The 25307-nt window shown below is 41.1% G+C and overlaps 1 protein-coding gene across 4 annotated transcripts in view; it reads left to right on the plus strand.

The window, feature by feature from the left end:
* Window positions 1–25307, plus strand: part of SDK1 (sidekick cell adhesion molecule 1) — a 584684-nt gene that overhangs the window by 229903 nt on the left and 329474 nt on the right. For all 4 annotated transcript variants that reach the window (XM_035130977.2, XM_035130978.2, XM_035130979.2 and 1 more), the window contains exon 5: window positions 21507–21640. In XM_035130977.2, coding sequence (XP_034986868.2) covers window positions 21507–21640 — 134 coding nt within the window. The remainder of the gene's footprint in view (window positions 1–21506; window positions 21641–25307) is intronic.

Here is a 25307-nt window from a genome sequence, read left to right on the forward strand (position 1 = left end):
CTTCAACAATATATGCCCTTGTTTAGCAACTATTTTTATTTTAATTGGACACCATATTTTCAGCTGAGCAAAGGCTGAAGGGCTCTGTCCACTCATCCACCATAACCAATGCACAGAAAATCTCACTCAGCTTTTTTTACTCTCATTTCTCTCTGTACTGAAGTGAGTAGTGGAAGGTCCTGCCCTCTTTTGTTGGCCATGCTGCAGGACAGGATGAATAGCAAGCCTCAAGTGTATCTGAAGAAGTGTGCATGCACACGAAAGCTCATACCAAAATAAAAACTTAGTTGGTCTTTAAGGTGCTACTGAAGGAATTTTTTAATTAAGCCTCAGAGAGAAAGTGGATTGGAGGGGGGGGGCATAATGAGTGGAAGACTCTGCAAAAGCTGCTCTTGAAGTTCATAGTAGCTCACCATTAGCAGGAAAATGCCAAGCCTTTTTAAAAATCCTCTCCCACCTCCCAAAGCCACACACACTTCCAGAGCAACAACAGACACAATGTGAATCTTTTTCTTTAATAAATACCATAGCTATTTATTTTACTTAATCATTTTGCATTGGGGGATTGGGAGGAGAAATGGTGGATGGCTTCTGTATGTGTTGGAACAAACTCTGCAATAATCATTTCCCTGCATTCACCCATTAAGGCTGCAGCCAGTGCTGGGTGAAGCAGGACAGGCTGATCAGAGCCATAGGCAATTCTAGAGTGTTTCCCATAATATTTTCAGGAAAAGTGTGTTGCTCTGCTTCAAACATGCCCTTTCCTAGCTTAATATTAGAATGTTCTAGAACACAGAATGGGGGAAAATGCTGGTGCTTTTGTTGCTTGCTTTTCTGTGTTTGTCAATGAAAGGTTTGGGCTCCATGTCTTTCTGGATGTCACTCTGACTGACGTCACATGCTCCCCAAATTTCTGGAATATATTATTTCTACTCTCAGAAATAAGAGGCTAAGTGTGATTATTCACTGGTGTGATGCACTCTGCATACAAGCAGGGATTATTACTTCACATTTCCAGGACTGAGCCATGCATTGCAAATATGTTATGTTATGCTCTGGTGTGCCCTGTCTCAAGTGAAACAATCATTTATTTATTTTTTGTCTTTTGGTTGGGATACTTTGTTCTTTTTAATTTAGAGAAAAAATGTTTTGAATAATGAAAAATTAAATTGATTTTTCGAGGAGGAAAACTGCATACATTTTAAAGGTTTTTGTGTATTTGTTTAGGTTTTTTGGTAATGGATGTATTAGTGTAATTGATGCATTAATTTAAAAAACTTATGTCATGTGGTATGGCTTAATTTCTATCTAAGAGCTATTGTGTGAGCCTTGCCTAAAAATCATACTTTGACCGTCTTGCATGGAATACCTTCCTCTGTCTGTAGCAGGGGCCCAAAGGGCCACAATTAAGGTGATAATGTAAATCCTTATAAATCTTGGAATATGCTTATATTAGAAGAGTTATGGTAACCTGTTGCTTTAAAGAAACTGATGATTCAGCAAAAAGCCGTTCCTACTGGGATAGAAAGGTCAGCTAATACATCAATCACAAAGAAGCAATTAATAAACTAGAACATAAATTGTTACATCTACACGTAACACAGGTTCCCATGCATGCAAACTAACAATATGTAACAGATCATGGTGAGAATCGTGTTTAGTTTAGTTGTTGTTGTTGTTTAGTCGTTTAGTCGTGTCCGACTCTTCGTGACCCCATGGACCATAGCACGCCAGGCACTCCTGTCTTCCACTGCCTCCCGCAGTTTGGTCAAACTCATGTTGGTAGCTTCGAGAACACTGTCCAACCATCTTGTCCTCTGACGTCCCCTTCTCCTAGTGCCCTCAATCTTTCCCAACATCAGGGTCTTTTCCAAGGATTCTTCTCTTCTCATGAGGTGGCCAAAGTATTGGAGCCTCAGCTTCACGATCTGTCCTTCCAGGGAGCACTCAGGGCTGATTTCCTTCAGAATGGATAGGTTTGATCTTCTTGCAGTCCATGGGACTCTCAAGAGTCTCCTCCAGCACCATAATTCAAAAGCATCAATTCTTCGGCGATCAGCCTTCTTTATGGTCCAGCTCTCACTTCCATACATCACTACTGGGAAAACCATAGCTTTAACTATACGGACCTTTGTCGGCAAGGTGATGTCTCTGCTTTTTAAGATGCTGTCTAGGTTTGTCATTGCTTTTCTCCCAAGAAGCAGGCGTCTTTTAATTTCGTGACTGCTGTCACCATCTGCAGTGATCAAGGAGCCCAAGAAGGTAAAATCTCTCACTGCCTCCATTTCTTCCCCTTCTATTTGCCAGGAGGTGATGGGACCAGTGGCCATGATCTTGGTTTTTTTGATGTTGAGCTTCAGACCATAATTTGCGCTCTCCTCTTTCACCCTCATTAAAAGGTTCTTTAATTCCTCCTCGCTTTCTGCCATCAAGGTTGTGTCATCTGCATATCTGAGGTTGTTGATATTTCTTCCGGCAATCTTAATTCCGGCTTGGGATTCATCTAGTCCAGCCTTTCGCATGATGAATTCTGCATATAAGTTAAATAAGCAGGGAGACAATATACAACCTTGTCGTACTCCTTTCCCAATTTTGAACCAATCAGTTGTTCCATATCCAGTTCTAACTGTAGCTTCTTGTCCCACATAGAGATTTCTCAGGAGACAGATGAGGTGATCAGGCACTCCCATTTCTTTAAGAACTTGCCATAGTTTGCTGTGGTCGACACAGTCAAAGTCTTTTGCATAGTCAATGAAGCAGAAGTAGACGTTTTTCTGGAACTCTCTAGCTTTCTCCATAATCCAGCGCATGTTTGCTATTTGGTCTCTGGTTCCTCTGCCCTTTCGAAATCCAGCTTGCACTTCTGGGAGTTCTCGGTCCACATACTGCCTAAGCCTGCCTTGTAGAATTTTAAGCATAACCTTGCTAGCGTGTGAAATGAGCGCAATTGTGCGGTAGTTGGAGCATTCTTTGGCACTGCCCTTCTTTGGAATTGGGATGTAGACTGATCTTCTCCAATCCTCTGGCCATTGCTGAGTTTTCCAAACTTGCTGGCATATTGGGTGTAGCACCTTAACAGCATCATCTTTTAAAATTTTAAATAGTTCAGCTGGAATATCATCACTTCCACTGGCCTTGTTATTAGCAGTGCTTTCTAAGGCCCATTTGACTTCACTCTCCAAGATGTCTGGCTCAAGGTCAGCAACCACACTACCTGGGGTGTACGAAACCTCCATGTCTTTCTGGTATAATTCCTCTGTGTATTCTTGCCACCTCTTCTTGATGTCTTCTGCTTCTGTTAGGTCCTTACCACTTTTGTCCTTGATTATGGTAATCTTTGTACGAAATGTTCCTTTCATATCTCCAATTTTCTTGAACAGATCTCTGGTTTTCCCCATTCTATTGTTTTCCTCTATTTCTTTGCATTGCTCATTTAAGAAGACCCTCTTGTCTCTCCTTGCTGTTTTTTGGAAATCTGCATTCAGTTTCCTGTATCTTTCCCTATCTCCCTTGCATTTTGCTTGCCTCCTCTCCTCCGCTATTTGTAAGGCCTCGTTGGACAGCCATTTTGCTTTCTTGCATTTCCTTTTCCTTGGGATGGTTTTCGTTGCTGCCTCCTGTATAATGTTACGAGCCTCCATCCATAGTTCTTCAGGCACTCTGTCCACCAAATCTAAATCCTTAAACCTGTTCCTCACTTCCACTGTGTATTCATAAGGGATTTGATTCAGATTGTATCTTACTGGCCCAGTGGTTTTTCCTACTTTCTTCAGTTTAAGCTGGAATTTTGCTATAAGAAGCTGATGATCTGAGTTACAGTCAGCTCCAGGTCTTGTTTTTGCTGATTGTATAGAGCTTCTCCATCTTTGGCTGCAGAGAATATAATCAATCTGATTTCGATGCTGCCCATTTGGTGATATCCATGTGTAGAGTCGTCTCTTGTGTTGTTGGAAGAGAGTGTTTGTGATGACCAGCTTGTTCTCTTGACAGAACTCTATTAGCCTTTGCCCTGCTTCATTTTGAACTCCAAGGCCAAACTTGCCAGTTGTTCCTTTTATCTCTTGATTCCCTACTTTAGCATTCCAGTCCCCTGTAATGAGAAGAACATCCTTCTTTGGTGTCATTTCTAGAAGGTGTTGTAGGTCTTCATAGAATTGGTCAATTTCACTTTCTTCAGCTCCGGTAGTTGGTGCATAAACTTGGATTACTGTGATGTTAAAAGGTCTGCCTTGGATTCGTATCGAGTTTAGTTTAGTTTAGTTAGCGATGCTTATTGCGCATGCGTATTAAATATGAAATGAGGTAATGATGAATATTAAATATACAATGATGTAATGATTTATGTGATTGGTTAAATCAAAATCATTTGTCTGAAATGTTATAAATTCCTCTGCCCCACGTTGGGTGGGGTTGCAGTTTTGCGAAAAGATTCGACTGTAACCTTATTGCTTTGCAATAAACAAAATGGACTCCTAACTCCTCTTGTCTCTGAGTTTTATTGGCCTAATTCAGAAGATAAGCCATTTTTTGGCTTTCAACATGTCCATTAATCATAATCATAGAATCATAAGAGTTGGAAGGGACCTGCAGGGACCTGCAGGAATCTCAACTAAAACACCCACGACAGATAACCATCCAACCTCTGCTTAAAAACCTCCAATGAAGGAGACTCCAGAATCTCTTGAGGGGCTTCATTCAAACAGCTCTTACCACCAGAAAGTTCTTCCTGAGGTTTATCTTCTTACTTGTAACTTGAATCCATTGGATTGACTCCCACCCTCCAGAGCAAGAGAAAACAAGCTATGACAGCCCTTTAGATATTTGAAGATGGCTGCTATATCTCCTCTCATTCTCCTCTTTTCCAGGCTAAACGTCCCAGCTCCCTCAACCACTCCTCATAAGGCGTGGTTTCCAGATGTGCAGAGGAAAACTGATGTGAGCAGACAATTGCACTCCGCACATATGTAATGACTCACTTTTCTGAATAAGTCCTATTGGGATGAAAAGGAAAAAATTAAAAATGGCAGTCCTACCAATTCAAAATGTTACTAGTTGCTGGTGGTGGTAGGCTTTGCAGAAGATTCTTGGTTCCTTTCCTGGCATTTCTAGACAGGGCTCAAAATGTCCCCTGCCTCTGACTCTGGAGAGTAATAGCCAAATGTGTCAACAATCTGCTACCCTCCAGATATTGTTTTATTATAGCACCCATCAATGAAAGGCAGCATCACTAGTGGTCAGTGAGGATTGGAACTGGAGTTCAATTACAACTGGAGAGCACCATCTTGGCTAGGGTTGCCATATTTCAAAAAGTGAAAAAGTTGTTGAGCTATTTTGTTAGGAAATTTGCCAAAATCTTCACTTCTGACATGGGTTGTCATACATCCGGAGTTTCCCGAACATTTTTGTGATTCACACCTGGACACTACCCTGGGGTAGACAGTACTTTCTATAATCCAAAGGGCTGGTCAAAGATCTTGACTCATGCAGGAATAAGTAGTAGAGTATTTGGAGGTCAGTGATGGCACCAGGAAGATAACAAATTTAGAAGAGAATGGCACAATTTTATTGAATATATATCAAAGAACACTGTAAAAGTTCAAAAACATTAGCAAGATTCACATAACACTTGTAATTTAAAACAACAAAGGATAAAAATGAAGTATAACAAATTAAATTAAATTAGATGCAGTTAAAAGCGGAAGAACTTTGGAAGCCAAGGGGGTGGGGAGGGAAGTCCTGGGGTTCAGGGAACCCCATTAAGGTACAGATTTTATTTTATTTTATTTTTTGAAAATTGTGGGGGGGGGAGGTCAGTGACTGACTGGGAAGCTACTGGGAGCTGTATTTGGCCCCCACATTTCCAGTCCTTTATTTAGAGCTTAATTTTTCCCTTTTGCTAATGGCTTGTGCTGCTTTCCTGGTGGACTGGACAAATCTTGTCACCAAGCATCACATAGGGGAAACCCAGAAGTGCTCCCTAATTTAAAATGATTGTCTCATTTGGGTGGGTAGCATTCTCCCACACCCCGGCCTTAGCTCAGTTCTGGGAGTGATCATGTAGGTATTGTTGCCCAGCTTTTAATTATGCTATCTAGGAAAAAATTTTTAAGAAGGAAATAGATGGCCCTTGTGGTCTCTTCCAACTCTATGATTCTAGATATGTTTCTATCTTGCTTAAATAAAATTTCATTGACCCCCCCCCCACACTAATGGCAGGAATAATAAAATTAAGCTTTTGACACTGACAAAGTTTAGTTAAGAAGCAAAATATATTTATTTGGTTATTTTTAACTGGAAATCAATTCCCCTGTTTAAGTTGATATCCCTGCAGCGAAGCGATAAGGACATTTTTAATGTTTCCCAGCATCTGCCTGTACATTTTAGTGTGTTGCAGGATTAGTGGATAGCTGATGCTGCTGTTACATAAATGTGAGCAAGTAAAGTGAGATCCTCATTACAGAGTGAAGTGGATAATATGAATCAGTAACTGAGGGTGATGGAACTGTATATACTGTCCATTAACTCAGTAATAGCGCCTCGTCTTCTCCAGACGAGGGGATTCACAGGCACCAGCATTTTGCTGTGTTGCACAAGCAAATCCCCAAAGCCTCAGCAGCAGAAATGCCTGCAAGTTGAGAGATAAATATGTGAAGACATATGCAGTGAAGACTGTGTTGGAATTACAGGCATTCAGCTCTTGGCATGGCTATTATCAAAGTCCCAGGCAAGGTGAGGAGCATCAACATTCTGCTCACAGCTCCAGAAAAGGAAGACGCATTGGTAACTCACAGGCAAAGCTCACGCAGGCAAATGTAGTCTAGGTTTAAACCTGCAGGAAGTCTAAGCATATGTCTTATATTCCCTCAGTACTGAATGTCTAGATTAATGTGGGGAAATATTCCATCTAGTTACCAGAGTTTAGTGTTATATTTTGACTGTAGATTGTACTCTGTAGCTTCCAAGAGATGGTCCCATTAGCTTTTACCACAAAATAATCAAGCCCCGGCAGAGCATTTTGACTAATTTTTGAATTCTCTACTTCTTAAGGAGCAAACATTTTGTTTAGAAAGGGGACAGAGAGGAAGCAGTGAATCATTCTTAAGACAGTGTCCTTCCTCAAGTGCTTTCCTTTATTTTATAGCAGTTCTTGCTCTTCAGTTATATGTGTGTTAAGAATGTCTCTTTCTAATGATTATATACAGGGAATATGTTGTTTGGCTGGGTACTTTTAAGTTCGCTGATTCACAAGGCCCTCTGAAGAATAACGTTCTTTTCAGAAAGTATACCATTGGGACCCAGGATTGCCCCATAATACTCAGGATTTGAAAACCTCTTTCAATCCTACACCATTGCGCACACATTGAAATGGAGAGGAGGGCTCATGTAAGTCAGGTGGACTGGATGAACAGGAAATGGATGAGCCAGCAGCACTCGCTCCATCTCCTCACCATTCATTCTTAGGAGATCAGGGACATTATATTTGCACTGGGACATTTATTCATGTAAGCAGTGTAGGGACTTTGACCAATGCTGCTGTGGGTTGGCTCAAGATACAGAAACAGACTTAATCAAGGATAAGCAATATTGTATCCTGCATTATTCAGTCCGGACACTGAGGTCCAGCGGCGAGGGCCTTCTGGTGGTTCCCTCACTGCGAGAAGCAAAGCTACAGGGAACCAGGCAGAGGGCCTTCTTGGTAGTGGCGCCCGCCCTGTGGAACACCCTTCCTTCAGATGTCAAGGAAATAAACAACTATCTGACTTTCAGAAGACATATGAAGGCAGCCCTCTTCAGGGAAATTTTTAATGTTTGAAGTTTTATCCTGTTTTTAGTATTCTGTTGGGAGCTGCCCAGAGTGGCTGGGGAAACCCAGCCAGATGAGTGGGGTATAAATTATTATTATTATTATTATTATTATTATTATTATTATTATTATTAGGCTTTGCATTGTGAAGTGAGATCTGCAGTGAATTTTGCCACAAGTTCTCCTCAATGAGCAACGAAATAGCTAACTAGGGCTGTGTCCACACTAAGACATTCATGCATATGTGGGTCATTGTTTCTGTCTGCGCCTTTGTGTGCCTTCATTCATACCTTATCCATACTTGCATTGCTTGCAAAATCTATTTTTTTGTTTACTGTCCACACCGGTGTGACATACTTGATGGAATGTATTTGGAGTTGAAGTCAGTATATTAAATCTTAAAATTTCATTTATTTAGGTGCACTTTCGCTTAGGGGTGATGTCCCATTACCCAGTCATCCCATTACCCAGTCATATTCAGAATTGGCCATTATTTAAGTCCATTTCTATCAGTTGGTCAGCCCTGAGTCTGACTAACATTGGATATAAACCTGGGTGTCTATAGCTATACTGTATGTTTAAGATACATTAATGTGTTTGTGTTAAGGGTAGTATTCAAGACATATGGGATTGATTGACAAACTTCAAAATAACATAAATAAAAGAACATTTTGGGGAAGACACTCTTACTCAGTGAGAAAGATAAATTAGCCCATTACGGTATGTGCCTATACTTCATGCAAAGTGTGAATTCAGAGGACATGAATATTGTGATATGCAACATACTCCAATACAAAGGGTTGTTGGGAAACTGCTGCTTAAAACTGAAATACCCGCCCACCCACTGTGTGTAATTCAAGTGCTATTAAAGGAATTGAAAATGAGCAGGGAAGTAGCAGTTGTCTTTCCCCCGCAGTCATAACAGAACGTCTGACAGGCGCACAAAAAGGCATTAGGCAGAAGTAGGGGAAATTAAGCCATAATACTAATAAGACTAATACTTAGACGTGAGATAATTATTCCCCATCCCCTGTTTTCAAGTTATTTGCATACTTTTAACTGTTTAATGACTGGGGCATTTGTTTTGTTGTAAGTTGCTTTGGGTTACCCAAATAAATAAATAAATAAATAAATACTTCTAAAATAATTCCTAATAGGGTGAAACTGGTTGTGATGCTCAAGACCTGTGAACAGGATCTCCCTTTCACTGTTTTCTTTATTTCTAATAAAAGTCACCAGAGGCCCTGAATTTGAAGCTACAATGTTGGTGGAAGAGGGGCTAATCCTTTTTCCAGTGCACCATTTCCCCGGTTAAAACAACCATGTTCCAAACGCTCTGCTTTCTATGGGATGTAAAACATGCAGTTGCTATTTGGGCCCCTATATGTTCCCCTCTGTATGGCAACTAGGAGGTTTGGGAGGATGAATTTAGAGAAATGGCATGGTGGAGACAGGTAACCTTTGTTTCCCAAGCACTTCAGCCCAGATTTGATTCCCCAGCCACTATTCAGTGTTTTGTTTCTTAATGTGTGAAATCCCGATCATGAAGTTTCCTTGAGCACTGTTTTGCCATGGTGGAAGACTATTGTGTGTTCTAATTTTTGTATTAACATTTTAATTGCGTAGGTTTTGTAAACCATCCTGGGAATATAACTGGTGGGTGGCATAAAAATACACAGTATGGTAAACTGAATCATAAGAGAGGCATTTGATCCTATATCAAAAGCAATAAACATGTTGTTAAAAATGAGAAACATTAAAAATATGCCAATAAAACGTTATAAATGTTTATGTTAAGGCATCTTCTGTTTTGCTGTTTTCTCTGTGTACCACATCAAGGAGGAGAACCTCCACGATATATAAGTCTTCCTGTGTTGGAGAGAATACACTTTAACCACTGTCCTGTCATTGATAAGCACTAGATCCAGATTTGTAAGGGCAAGCAGCACCAGTGTTTCTTCTACAGTGTTAGAATCTAGGAATATTCTTCCTAGGGCATATCCAAACTAACCCACCTTGGGAGAAATACAAAATCTGGTTTGGGATCAGAAGATTCTTTGTGGTTTCTTAGCACTCTTTCAGTTAGGAAGCCAGAGGGACTCAAACAATAAAGGCTGGTTGCAAAATCGTTTTGCCCTTGTTTTGGGGAGAACAGGATCAGAGGAAGGGCATACCTACTCCTCTCTCCCTCAAGAGAACATCACTTGATTTTTTTTTTAAAGGCCTTTGACTCAAACTGAATAGGAAGACTAATAAAACATTGCATTGTGTTTTGGGCTTTTCCATAGAAACAAAATGTGCCCTGGTCTAGTGCCATCAGCATAATCATATTTCATTCCTCCACCTCTGTATACAGGATGGTGAAAGATATATTTGCTTCAGAGGATAGTAATTATTCTCTTGTTTGCAGCTGATTCAAGGGGGTATAGGAAAAAACTTTGGTCACAAAATTACTGAACAGAGCACAACAGGTTCTAAGGTTTGGGGTGTTTTTTCATCTACAGGCTGAAGGACAACTTGGCAATATCTCTAAACTCTTTCCCTGATCCTCCAGCCACATTTGAACAACATCTATTGCAAGCAGCTCTCATTGAATCCTTATTTTCCTTTTGAAAGGGGGAAGCTCTCATGAAGAAGAGTGGTGAAATGTGCTAGGCCTGATAGATAAGAGAGTGGAAATTCTCTTGGTACTGTCCTAAAGTCTCCTCAGAGAAGGAACATTGGAAGCAGGACCCCTCCAAAGAGCCCTTGGAGGTGGACATCCCTACCAGAAGACTAGAAGTCCCCATAACCAGCTGCCTCGGTTCCTGGCAGGCTCTCAGATTTTCCCTCATTTCTAGAGCAGAGGACATGGTGAGCCATGCAGGAGCTTCAGGGCTACTGCCAAAGTGCCCAGCTACCTGGGTCAATGCCTGGTTGAGAGCCAGGAAGTGATACAGCGCCCCAGTCTGAACTGCTTCATTGCAGAAGCAGCAACTTTCTTCCAAGATTCAGCCATTAGTGTTCCTGAGCTGAGGAAATCGGCATCTCCTGAAAATGTCTCCTGCTCAGTGGAGTGTGCAGCAGAAACAGCTCACCAAGTCAGGTGCTTCTACTATGCTCTCTTCCCAGCAGGTGGGTTACTGTTGCTTTCCAGGAGGGAGAAGTTGGTGCTGTGCAAACTCATTGGAAGGAGTTCTGCATTGCCTCTGCTGGGACATTTGCATCTCACTGACTTTCTTGTCCCCTCACCTCTGCTACCGGTAGTAAGTAAGAGTGACCCACCTACCAGGAAGAAAGCATAGTGAGTCTGCCCCACCTGGTGTGTTGACTTCTCAGTATTCTAAAGCAGGAATATTCAAGCTTCCTTATTTTCTTCGTGCCACTATTCTCCAATGTGCCCAGATCACAAACTACTTTCATACTGTCAGCATTAACAAATGAAGACCATCACTTATGATTTGAAAACATTAGATTTATGACTGAACTTTGGAAATACTTTTCAATTGTAGATATGAATCAAATTTGCTAGAGGAGCCTCATGCTGTCAGTTGCCAATCCTTGTTTCAAAGGATCTGCTGTTGAATTTATAATCAAGCAAGGAATTGGTCAATACTACATTAGTTCAAACTAAATGCAAGTCTAAGGTGTGGTAAAAGATTAGAGCTCATGGTTCTAAAACAGGCACCCCCAAACTGCGGCCCTCCAGATGTTTTGGCCTACAACTCCCATGATCCCTAGCTAACAGGACCAGTGGTTGGGGAAGATGGGAATTGTAGTCCAAAACATCTGGAGGGCTGAAGTTTGGGGATGCCTGTTCTAAAACATCTATGGTTATGATTATGATCATTATTACCATATTGCATGTTTGTTTATACCCCATCTTTTCTCCTGACAGGCCTGAAGGCAGTTTACAGGGGGGGACGGGACGACGACTACCAAGAATTGCTAAAAACACAGAAAAATCAATCATTAAAATATAATTAAACATTGATAGAATTAAAACTATATGCATATATCAAATCTGTTTAAAACATACCAATAATTCCAATAAAAACAGCACGACACCAGCCCTTTAATTAAAAGTAGTCAATTCCAAAAAAAGCCTGCTGGAACAAGAAAACAGGTCTTTTTACACACTCTGGCATGTTTTACCTTTTCGAGCCATTAGGACTACAGAGCCTTGAAACAGTGTCTGTCAGAACATGTAGCTCAAAGATAACAAATTCACTTTAGCAACAGCGGTGTGGCTGAATATGGGGATAGAAGCAGCTGTGGGACAGCAAGGTTGGCAGTGCTAAAGCTTTTCTCAATTTATGGACTAAAACTGTTGCTTTGCCATTAAAAATTCATCTCCGTCACTGTCACCTCATTCTCCATCTGCTCACCAGGTTACCCTATGACAAAGGGGTGGTGCATTTCATTACTAATTTGCTTTTTGTTCAGCACAGTATTTTCAAGTGGGCCTGCCACTGGAACAGCAAGGGGGGACCATCAATCACATCCTCAGAGGGCTTAATAAAGCTTTTGACTACTTCCATAGCATAGCATGCTCTGATGGTGCTATAATATATCTGAAAGATAGGTGAAATTTTAATAATGTGCAAGATAACAGAGAAAGTGTCTGTGCCAACAAAGAACGCCATTGCATAGTGAGACAATGAATGATTGTATTTATTTGTATTTGAAAACTGGTCATCAGCCTTCCGAATGCAAATCAGCTCTGTGGCCACCATTAGTACAGACAGTTCCCTTTGCAGACCAGTCATGTGGAAATCTGGATTGTGTAGAAATACTCCTTTTTAATTAAGTAATTTTACCATTCTGCTTTCCAATGACTGCTAGCTCTGTCTACAGAAATTGCCAGACTGGGGAGTTCAACAGGCGGAGGAGTTAAATGAGCTGAATACAAGGTGATATATTAAATAGAATCAGTATTGAATATATTGATAGAGCCTGTTTGGCCCCCTAGTGTACACCAGAGTGATGAAGCAAGCTAGGAGACGGCTCTGCTGCTGAATGGGGCTCATCTACACTTCCGTTTACCCTGCCACTTCCAGGGCAATGCCCAGGATTAACCTGCATTTAGTGCTGAATCAGAACAAAGGGCAAGTGACTAGTGTTCTGAGAATTATCTTTTGTTCTGATTTAGCACTAAAGAGACAGTTTCCTGGGGGCAAATGGTGGGGCAAAGGCAAAATCGCTCAGACCCATGGTTTCTAGGCACTGAACTGTAGCATTTTGGACACACTATGGGATCCTATTCAGCAAAAGATGGTTATTCTGAAACAATCACTTTTCATGATAAGAGAAAAAGTGACATGAAAGGTGATGGGTTTTTTTAATCAATCACTTCCAAACAAACAAACAAACAAACAGGGGGGAGTCCACTAGTTATTCACTTTGACCATAACTATATAACTCCTGGATTTCAAGAACATCTGCATCCCCCTTTTCGGAAACCAAATTGAGCCTCCCCTCTTCTGTTGTTTGAGAGAGATCTGGTCACAGGCAGAAGTTGTAGAATCCTGTTCATGTTCTAAAACAGAGCTAGAATCTTCTGTGTTTATATTTGCAAAATCTTAATGCATTCTGGGTTATGCCTAGCATACGTTAATATCTTAAGGTACAAGACACAGCACCCTGGTTGGAGGCAAGCAGGTCTGGGTCTGTTCAGTGCCTGGATTGAGACTATCTCAGGAAGAACATTACATGTATAAAGTGGTCAGACATTACTTTTTGATATATATTTTTAGTGCACACTGGCCCTACAATTGTGTTCTTTAATAAGTGACACCTGACCAAATTTACTATGTCTACTTCAAGACCAGGTATTATTTATTATTTTGCCATGTCATGTCCAGATAACTCTTTCATCTCTTATTTTCATTTTCTCTCTCCCTGTTTTTGGATTTTGCTATAAAAGGGTCAATAATTCCCCGTCAATGTCTTTTCCCACTAAGGCTGAGGCATAGATTTGAAAGTAAGCCCTGTTCTTGTTTTGCACTGATGGATGGATGTCAAATAGTAGCATTGTTGCAAACAACTCTCCAGGTTGACAAGTCCCTGTGGAAAAGGGCTGTCATGACAATAAGAGTTCATAATGGATGAGTGCGTGTTTCAGGAAATTTAGAGCAGTCCCATGGTGGGCTCTGAAGGTGAAGATTGAAAATGACAGGACAATCCAGCCAAAGTTAAGCATTATAAAGTCCTCTTGATTTCAATGGGCATCCCATCGGCATCAGCAAAAAATAAAAATACTTGACTTTGTCTGGATTTTAGCCTATTTTTTTTAACTCAGCAAATAGTGGAACAGCAATTAGAAGTATCTCAGCCTGGACTCTTTAGGAAGATGAACATGTGTTTCACTATATCACTGATGTTCATAATTACCTGGTTCAGGTCAACCAAAGCAGTGGGGGGTGGGTTGGGACAGGGAAAACTGAGTAGGCCGCAACATTGCCCAATAGGCCACAGGCAAAAACAAACAGAATATGGGCCTTTCACGGGGTGGGGGAATCACAGGGATGAGGCACAACAACCGGGGGGGGGCTCACAGGGATGCGGCACAACAAAGGGAGGGGGGAAACACATAGCCATGGGGGGGAGGTAGGACCCTGAGTCAGCCAAAGCAGTGGGGGGTGAGTCTTATTTTTGAAACTTACAGTAGGGGAGTCAGGGTTGGGACAGGGCAGGTGAGGGGACTCTAAAGGGAGACTCTGAAGGTTTATTTAACAGAAAAAGGTCCATTTAACACAAAAACCCACAGCAACGCGTGGCTGGGCCAGGTAGTAATTCATAATTTTGCTTCATAATTACCTGAGGTCACCATGCTTGATTGTATCATGAATTTAGCATATTTGCCCAGGAAGTTCATCTCTGGCTTCATATGTAACATTATACTTCTGCTGATTCTGTTAGTAAGACTGCTTTGCCTGTTTAGGCACAGAATTGATCAAATATTTGATGAGTGAAACATTTGATTTCTGTGATCAACATAATGAGACTGCATGACAATGAAACTTGGTACCTTCTCTCTGTTTGAGTCACTTCTATTGATTTATTTATTGCAAACATTTTATGTGGTTGTTGTCTGCAATCCAGATTTAAGTATTCCCCTTCATATTTGTTTTGGCAGGGTGTGGGTGGTTCAGTTTCAAAGTGGCTCTCAGCACTGGCTGTAGCTGTGAGCTACAATTTCCAGGGGACAAGCCAGCACCATAATCACACATGTACCACCCTTCCATGCCAAGAGAGAATTCTTGGAAAATAAATGACTCTCTTGATGAGTGGGGGACAGGGAGATATTTTATAATTACTATGCCAGTTCTGAATTAAACAGACATTTTGCACATCACTGGGTTCAGTTTTATACATACAGTGTGGTGAACCACCTGCTTTGAAAGGTCTTGAAAACCGTATCTCCTATAAGGGTCTTAGTATCTTCAAGCATGTGTGAAATGAAAATCTGTGTACAGTTGGGTGTTTTGTAGACATTCAAACATGAAAGTCCTTTGCTGAATCAGAAGCTCAGCTACAGTTTTAAACACAAGAGAATTTAAAAATTAAATCTCACTTAGTCTTAGTTAGAGAGGGATGCTGGTCAGCAGAATCACATGACTTTTCAAGTGGTAGCTAACCTGTGTGGTAGGCTCTTTCTAGATTGGATCGCATGTATCCTGTACAAGTAACAGCATTTTGAAAAAGATCAAGCATTTTCTTACTCGAGTGAGAAGCTGAGGCAATCACCTGGAGAAGAAAATGCTACCGTATCTTGCTTATATTTTTATTTTTTTCAAGTGGCCATCTCTATACATCATGGGACATCATTCTACTCTGTGGATATGGAGTGCTCTGGAATATGAGTGTACCTCAAAAGCAGGCAAACCTAGTTGGCACAAAGAGTATGTCTTTTGCATTGTGGTTGCTCAGACAGTTGTGGGATTGGCGAGTACCTGTATTAATTATTCAATAGCGGTCATTTGCCATTGTCCTGGCATCAGGGAAGTGGGACTCTTTCTGCATTTCTTTGTTTGCCTGTTGTCCTGAATGCTGGGGTGTATTCTGGGACCTTCACTTGCTTTGGGTTTTGGTCTGTTGGGCCACACTGCGTCAATGGAGGGGTTAGCTAGGGGCACTCTCAGTTTCTTTGCATAGCCAGGGATTTCAGTAATAATGTAAAAATCTGCCTTCCAAAATAGTTTGCCTGCCATTACTGATCTTCTCCTTAAGTAGCACTTGATAAGCTTCTTCTAATGGTTCCCTAGAATGTATTTAAAAACAAGTGCTTTATGAAAGTTAGTGTGGCACAAAGCCAAGAAGAGGAGTGGACAACCTGTTGCCCTCCAGATGTTGGTCTAGAACTCTCACCCTCTCTGACCATTGGCTATAATGACTTGGGCTGATGGGAGTTGGAGTCCAACAACATCTGGACAGGTTCTCAAATATTGAGCATATACTTGCATGTTTCTTTTTCTTTGTTAAAAACAATGAAACTGCAATTAATAATTACAAAAGAATGACTAGCATATATTTTTCCCTGACAGGCTCATGTCAGAAAGACTTTGCCAGAGGATGACAATCCTACAGGGAATCCCTGAGTGATTACATTGTTATTGCCCTATAATCTCCTCATTTCTTAGTAGACTCGCTGTTTCTGAGTCGCTTAAGTTCTTGCGTAGAAGGATCAGCTCCAGTTAGATGTGATCCAAACTGAAGTTTTTATAAGGCACATAGATCCCTCCCCCCCACCCAGCATTTAATATTGCACAAAAAACAGCTTGATGTTTGTATTAGCTGTGTGGCAGCACTGTAAAAGGAGCTTTATCTAGGCCTTTTGACAAAATAGAATGCACTTTGGCTCCTAAACAGATGGCTGCATTGTAAGTATAGACTAAATCAGGTTCTGCCATGGCTTGGATTTTATTCTGTTATGATACAGTAATCTGGCATTATCTGTTTATCATGCAATCTAGTCACTAAAAAGATAGCAAATATTTAACTCTCCAGGAGTTGGTGTCTTGGATGAAAAAGGGGAGAAATCAACAAAAATGAAGCCCTGAACTCCCTCTTCTTCAAGAATTGAGGTGCAGGGAAGAATCCTCTGACTTTTCTCCTTCAGCACTCATATAAGACCATTGATGGTTGCAGTGGGGAAGAATGATCTTCTCAAGATCCATAATTGGAAAAATCTTGCCTTGTTTTACATATAACCCCTATAAAGCCTAACCCTGGCCATCTTCCTGATAAATAGGGCCATTTTTCTCTCTCTTAGTAAGCATCTTGAGTTTGGGGGAATTAAGGAGTTTTTCAAAACCTATTTCTATAGTGGTGTTTAAAACAACCGTTCCCCCCTCAGTGTTCCTTCATTGCTGCTTTATCCAAACTTCTGCTGTTTAAAGCCACCACTTTCCCCCTCTCAGTGGGGAAACTGTAATACACAGAGACTCCCCCTCCCCGAGGGGAGTCTTTCTTCAACCGCACAGCAAGTAATTTACTACAGACATGAGTTCCCGTCTTTTTCTTCCTGCCTGCTCTTCCTTCTCACACATCTGCCTCCAGGGCTGAAAATGCATCATTGATGTCCCATGCAGACTATTAATCTATATTTTGCTTATCACTGTTTCAACTGGACAGAATTAACTGCTCTAGGTAGACAGGTGCCTCGCCACCAACCCCCCCCCCCCGGTGTTTAACATAGTGACTATTTCAATAATGTATGTGGGGCCAGGTTACCATCTGGCAGGAAGCAGACATTATTCTCCCTATGATGGCTACTGTTTTCTTTAACCTTTCATTTGATTCCAGAGGCTTATGTTTCAGATTCTCCTTGGAGGATTAGTTAACCTTCATCTTTGTTAACCTGGAGAGTCAAGGTGGTGATATACATTTGCATGTTGATCTTCGGTTAGACATGTTTACATATTTCTCAAAATTCAACAGCACATCGTACCGGTATTCTATCTCTGTGCCATTTGTAAAATATTGACAGATTAAAGCCCTTATGCCATTTTTGTCTACCTTAAATAATTTAGCAAGCTAAGCATCTTGGAATCAGACTTTAGGCTAGAAACCCAAGGCACTGGGATAAGTAAAAAATAACAACACTGAAGATGGAAACTGTTTTCCCTCAAGCTTTAGGCCTTTCCCCCACCCCACAGAAACAGCAACTTCACATTTGAAAGTAAAGTTTACTTTTTCAAAGCACTTTCATTTTCATGTGGAAAATAGGAGCCTCCATCCAGAGTGCTGTTGTTCTTGGCTATAATCTCACATCAATTTATCTAGAAGTAAGCTGTGGGTTAAACCACTGAGCCTAGGGCTTGCCGATCAGAAGGTCGGTGGTTCGAATCCCCATGACGGGGTGAGCTCCCATTGCTCGGTCCCTGCTCCTGCCAACCTAGCAGTTCGAAAGCAAGTCAAAGTGCAAATAGATAAATAGGTACCACTCTGATGGGAAAGTAAACGGCATTTCTGTGTGCTGCTCTGGTTTGCCAGAAGCGGCTTGATCATGCTGGCCACATGACCCGGAAACTGTACGCCGGCTCCCTTGGCCAATAAAGTGAGATGAGTGCCGCAACCCCAGAGTCGTCTGTGACTGGACCTAACAGTCAGGGGTCCCTTTACCTAGGTAGAATCATAGAACTGTAGAGTTGGAAGGTACCCCAAAGGTCATCTAGTCAAACCCCCTGAAATGCAGGAAGTAATGTATCTTGCCCAACAATACAGTCCCTGTCAACTTTTACCTTAATTGCAATCCCAACACTCCTTTTTTAAAAAAAATCCTTCCTAACTACCCTCTTTCAGAGCTTATCCACTCTTCTTGTTCTGCTCCTTTCCCCAGGGGGAAACCGCAATCGGACGAAAAACACTTTGGGTTTTCTCCGGATTGACATTTGCTCTGATTTAGCACTAAAGAGTGGGTTTTCCCTGTGAAAGGAGTGGGGCAAGGGTAAGCTGCTTGGCCCCTTGCTTTCTAGACACAGGGCAAGCGGAAGTGTGAGCAAGCCCTCTGTGTGGGAGCTTCGCTTATTCCAAAGTTTTTTCTGGGCCACCAATAAGTCACATTTTGCTTATGCTAACATTGTCTCCTTGGCACCTCCTTACCAAAGCCACATCACCACCAACCGCTTAGTTCCTCTCCATCATTCCATGCAAGCAGAGTTACACCTGCTTGGCTGAGAACATAGCATAGGTCTTGGAGATCTGAGAGGGGAGTTATCAATATGGGCACATAGTCTCCAAGTTACAAAATAGCACTAAGATTGTGCACATTTATTAAGACTTATAATGGAATGTTCCCTCCAAGCAGCAGTAGGAGCCACTCAAGTGCTCTCTTGTGCCTTCTTCAAGTGCTGCCACTGCTGCAGAATAGGTTGCAGTAGCATTAGCACTATATATGAATGTACTCAAGAGATGAATGCAATCAAGAGATGTACTGAAGAGCTGGTTACTACAGCACAGACCATAGCAGCCTCAGAGCAATTGGTTACAACTTAAAGGTAGCATCATTTCTCCCAGAAGTCAAGATAACAAACACAAATCATGCATCGTCCCCATTCTTCCCCTCTGTGGCCTCTGCTTTTTGAAGAAGCATGCTGGAAAATGCTTTGACAATGATTTGTTCATCAATTGTTATAGATTTTAATTTAAAACTGGAGGTTGGTTGCTGAGTAAATGTGGAAAGTCTAGTGTTGCAGGCAAGCAGACCTAAAAGGCTAGAGCAATTTTACAAGGACAGGTTTATAGAAGCATTTCTTACAAGAAAGGGCAAACTTATCCTAGACTTTGCTGATTCCTCTGAGAAGATGCCACTGCTAAGGGCCCACCCACACTGCCGTATGTATGATTTCAAGTGATTTCAAGTCATGGGTCTGAGAATTTTTATCGTTATTATTATTATTATTATTATTAGCCCCATCACTTTCCCTAGGAAAACCTACTGTTTACTGCTAAATCAGAACAAACATCAATTGGGTTTTCTGCGGATTGAAGTTTGTTCTGATTCAGCAGTAGACTGGGGAAATCTAGTTTCTGGGGAAAGTGGCAGGACAGAAACAAACAAACAACCCTCTCATACCCATGACTTGAAATCATGTGAAAGCCCAGGACAAACAAAAGTCTGGATGGGCCCTAACTTAGGAGGTGGTACAATTACAGCTGTCAGAAGCAGCTTTGCTCTTCTTTTTCTCTATAACTATAACTAAGCATGTTAATTAGCTATTTGCTGCAGCTCATGGCATATGAAGTTTCATAGGCCATGCATTTATATCTCCTGAGATTTTGATGACTCTGATTTGTCTCCACACATTCTCACTTCCTCAGAAATGGACATAAGCATTCTCTTAACAGTGACATTTCATAAGGTTACCTCTGAGCTAGCTGTAAGTATTTTGCAAGAGGAGTTTGATTGCAGACTGCAAAATTAAAATTTGAGTAATTAAGTACAGTACTCAATTACTCTGCACAACAAATTCACTTTAAAAGCAACAATAGTCTTTTTGCAGTTAGGAAAGCAATGAGGAAATTGATGGAAAGACATATCACTCCCATGCAATCAAAAATCAGGATGATTGCTCATTGTTGTATAATCTTCCTGGAAGGAAATCAGAACAAGTGCTCAACAAACAGTGGATATCATATAACCTTAAAATAGGATTTGGACAAGCAAATAAGGATGAATTCTTAAGAAGCAGGTCTGTCTGAAGAAGCCATAGGGTAGCTCTTCCTGTATTGCTGCTGTTGTCGTCTTTGCAATGAAATAGTATTTACTGGGATGACTGGAGTCAATTGTTTGAATTAAATATTACAGCTTGGTGGTGTCACTAAGAGTCAAACTACCCAAGATGCAGAAGATCTTTGTTTGCATTTGCCAACATTTAAATACAAAAATCTTTGCCACTGGATCTTTGCCACTGGTGCTCAGGGAGGGGATAAATTTCCCTCTGTGCTGTTTTCTTGATCTAAATCATGTCTCTTCCACTCCCACCTGCTATTAGATCCATAGGAATGGAAGTTAGATTTAGAAAACAGGAGAAGGAAAAGATTAAACCACCTATTGCACAGCATCTCTACTTCAAAATGAGATCCCTAGAAGCTGCTTAAAGGTAAAAATACAACCTTTATCTGAACACAGATCTCCAGTGCTTCATGCAGTTTGTTTTAGGTGATCCTATTAATCCAGGCATGTCAAACATGCGGCCCTCCAGATGTTTTGGCCTACAACTCCCATGATCCCTAGCTAGCAGGACCAGTGGTTGGGGAAGATGGGAATTGTAGTCCAAAACATCTGGAGGGCCGCAGGTTTGACATGCCTGTATTAATCTTTCTATAGCTAGTGTGCAAAGAATTGCAGAACTATGCGTACACTGGGTTGTGTTTTTCAAGCAGCTGCCTCTCATGCTGAAAGATGAATTGCTTTTAAAATCTAGGTGAGTTTTAAAAGCAGTTTCTGATATAGCATGGGGTTAAGATAAATATATTGAAAATCCCCACTGTGTATGAACAAGTCATTGCCCATTCCTGAGTGTTTAAAATTCTGGCCTCTGTCAAATTAAAAATCTTAAAAAATCCAAAGAAAGAGAGATCAATGAACTTCAGTGATTTCCAGGCAGTTTGAGAGGGATTTCCTCTGCAAGCCTGCCAGATTTGAGATATATATTTTGCAACTTTAATCTTCTTGTCCTAATTTAACAAACCCTGTTTTGCCTTTCCCCCCAAATAGAACCACCACACTAGAGAATCAGTTGGTCATCCTTGCAACATCAGCAGCGGATGCTGGGTGCTACTATGTCCAGGCAGTCAATGAAAAAAATGGAGAGAATAAGACAAGTCCATTTATTTACCTGAGTGTGACAGGTGAGTACTGATTTTGAAAAATGTATTCTGAAAAGGATGGCATGTGTCCCATTGAGAGACTCCCCCCCCCACACACAAAAAAATACCTTTAGCAGCAATTTTGGAGGTAGCAGTATTAGCTACAAAAAGCAAGACCCTGGAAGGAATTCAGCCTTTCTTTGATTAGCGGATTCTGAGTGTGCATTAAGCAAATAAGATTCAGTCTCAGGGTTTAAAACTGTCACTTTCCTTGCAGAAATTCATACCAAAAAAGCCACACATTTGGGTGCCCTTTTGAATGAAAACTCTTTAGTCAATTAGTATTTTTAAAAATTGGACTTTTGCATTCTTTTCTTTTGTGTGCATTGAAAAGCTGATGCTATTAGTATTTTTCTATGATGACTTCTTAACAGAAGTGACGACCACATCACACACACCCAGCGCATACATTCAATATCACTCACTTGAAGCATCTAGATGTGGCTTTTATCATAATTCGTGCCCTAAAGGAAGCATTTGCAATGTGTTGTGCATTTTCCATGGGAAAGGAACAGGGCAAGGGGAAAATCACTCAGATCCATGCGTGGAAAGGGTGGGTCAAGCAGGAAAGCCCTTGGACCTATGTTTCCTTGTCATGGGGCAAGCGGAAGTATGGACGAGCCCTAATATGCTGGCGATTGAGGATGCTACTGCACTGTGGTATACCTGCCTCCTAGCAGGGTCCTTTAAACCAGTGCAGTTTCATTTTAAACGTTACCTACAGGAGACATAGATAGTGGGTCTGTGTGATTAGAGGTTTGTGCAAACTATGGCTCAGATAATGGGCATCCTGCTGTATGATCTGAATTAGAACATATGATGGTGTGATAGCTAAAAAATTACTAGGCAGGGAATCATCCTTGTTATTTTCACAGATTCCAAAAGATGATGGATCAAAACAGGCATTTTGTGCCAGTTTTATGTTGTTCAGAAGTTGTGAAGCAAGCAAGGCAAAATGAAATTGGTTTCCTTATTAATGGGTTAATATGGGTTTTAAAAGGTGTGTTGCAGTGTTTGCATAGTGGGCACTTTTCTCCTCCTCTCTTAAAAGTACCCTGTACAAGTGAAATTATTCTCAGCAAAGATCACCAAAAGGAAAGGTTACAGGTAGGTAGCCGTGTTGGTCTGGATCGAAGTAAAATAAAAAAATTCCTTCAGTAGCACCTTAAAGACCAACTAAGTTTTTATTTTGGTATGAGCTTTCGTGTGCATGCACACTTCTTCAGATACAGTGAAATGGAAGTTTCCAGGCACTTATGTAGAGAAGGGGTGGGGAGGGGTGGGGATGGGGAGGGGGGATCACTCAGAAGGGTGGTGGAAATGGGTGATTGACTGACTGATAGCTGTTGATGACCGCAAACGACTGCAAATGGTTTTGCATGAAAAAGCAAGGGTTGAGATGGCTGAAGATCGCTTATCATGTATAATGAGATAAGAACCCGATATCTCTGTTCAAACCAGGTCCCTCCCCACCCCTTCTCTACATAAGTGCCTGGAAACTTCCATTTCACTGTATCTGAAGAAGTGTGCATGCACACGAAAGCTCATACCAAAATAAAAACTTAGTTGGTCTTTAAGGTGCTACTGAAGGAATTTTTTTATTTCAAAAGGAAAGGGTTGCATTAAACAGTTTGTATCACTAAAGGAAAAGAATAGCTTTGAAGGGGTGTTTTTAAATACCTGTTCTAAACAGAAGTCTGCTTACGTTTTCTCTTCGTGAGTTACTGGTATTTTGCTGCTCTTGATTTCATACCATTTCAGATCAACTGCTTCTGTGGCTGGTTTATATCACACACACATGCTGTATTTTTTATGTCCAGCATCTAGTGTTGATTCTTTTTAGAAAAAAAAATTAATACATATAATTTAAAAGGTAAAATGCTTGCTTTTGGTGACCAAAGCATCTACTTGCTGAAGGTCTATTTTCTAAAAATGATTTGTTGAGCAGTCCAGTGATAACTGAGAGCAGTTAGTTAAATATGCAAATGTTTTGCTAAAGAAACGACAGATTGAACTAGGCCTGCTGGTCAGCCGCATAAGAAATGCAGGGTTGCCATGGAAAAAACAATGCCAAGCAGAGCTTATTGGGACCTTGGGAGTGGCATAAGTGTCATGATCCAGCTGTTCTGTGAGATGGGAGTGAGGTGTAGACTTCTCCGGACATTTTAGAATTGTCTAACTTCATGGATTCTATATAGCTATTTCTGGTTAATGTGCTTTTAAAATGGCATACGATTTGCAAGCCACACTCATATTTTGGATGCAGAACTGAAGTTAGTTTCATACTAACTTATGCAGCTGCTCCTATTACTGCTCTTCTTCTTCTTCTTCTTCGATCCCTCATAGCCGAGTAAGATTGTCTTCCATAAACATGGTTTTAACAATGAGTCCATAAGTGACTGTGGAGTCCTATTCTGGATCCAAATGTCCTTCCACAGTGGGGACAGAGGTTTCCAGGCAGGAGTTGATCACGGTGTGGATTTTCCAAGCGTGCCTTCCTCTTAGCACGTTTCTCCCTTGTGTCCTGAGATCGAGTTTCTTCAAAGCCCATGACACCTTTGGTAAAGGCTGTTCTCCAACTGGAGCGTTCGCAGGCCAGTGTTTCCCAGTTGTCAGTGTTTATACTACATTTTAAAAGATTTGCCTTGAGACAGTCTTTAAACCTCTTTTGTTGACCACCAACATTACGCTTTCCATTTTTAAGTTTGGACTAGAGTAGTTGCTTTGGAAGACGATCATCAGGCATCCGCACAACATGACCAGTCCAACAAAGTTGATGTTGAAGAATCATTGCTTCAACACTGGTGATCTTTGCTTCTTCCAGTACACTGATATTAGTTCGCCTGTCTTCCCAAGTGATGTGTAAAATTTTTCGGAGACACCGTTGATGGAATCTTTCGAGGAGTTGGAGATGGCGTTTATAAGTGGTCCATGTTTCACAAGCATATAGTAAGGTTAATAGTACAATAGCTTTGTAAACAAGCACTTTGGTTTCCCTGCGAATGTCCCGGTCCTCAAATACTCTGCACTTCAATTGGGAGAAAGCCGCACTCGCAGAGCTCAGGCGATGCTGGATTTCGGCATCAATGTTGACCCTTGTGGAAAGGTAACTGCCTAGGTAGGAGAAGTGACCAACATTTTCCAATGTTACACCACTGAGTTAGGTGTCCAGGGGGGTATCGCTTAATCATCAGGGAAAATCTGTATAGATGGCAACCCATGTCAGCAGTGTCATTTTGGGCAATTTCCCTTAATAGCTCAAAAATTTCAATATAAAATAAACCACAAGCCCATGTTCAGATGACACAATAACCAAAACCATGACTAAACTTCCAATAGTGCAGCAGCAGCAGAACAAGAGGGAGAACCAAGCAGGCATGGTTTGGCTCAATGTTAGGGATGAACTAAGCTACCGTCACATAATGAGGAGCCAAACCCAGAAAACCTTGCAGCTTTTGGCACAGACTTCTTCTCTTACATTACAAAATGGGTTTGATAATTATATTCCCCTCCACCTTGCTAAGTTGCCTGAAAAATCTTGAATAGAAGGTGCCGTGTCTCTCATTTCCCCCCCTGGCAGCAGAGGAAAAACAGCTATACTTAGAATTTAATGACATTCATTTATAAAGCAGGCTTTAATGGTCTGTAT

This window comes from Zootoca vivipara, chromosome 14 (genome assembly GCF_963506605.1).
Source record: "Zootoca vivipara chromosome 14, rZooViv1.1, whole genome shotgun sequence".
NCBI classification, from domain to species: Eukaryota; Metazoa; Chordata; class Lepidosauria; order Squamata; family Lacertidae; genus Zootoca; species Zootoca vivipara.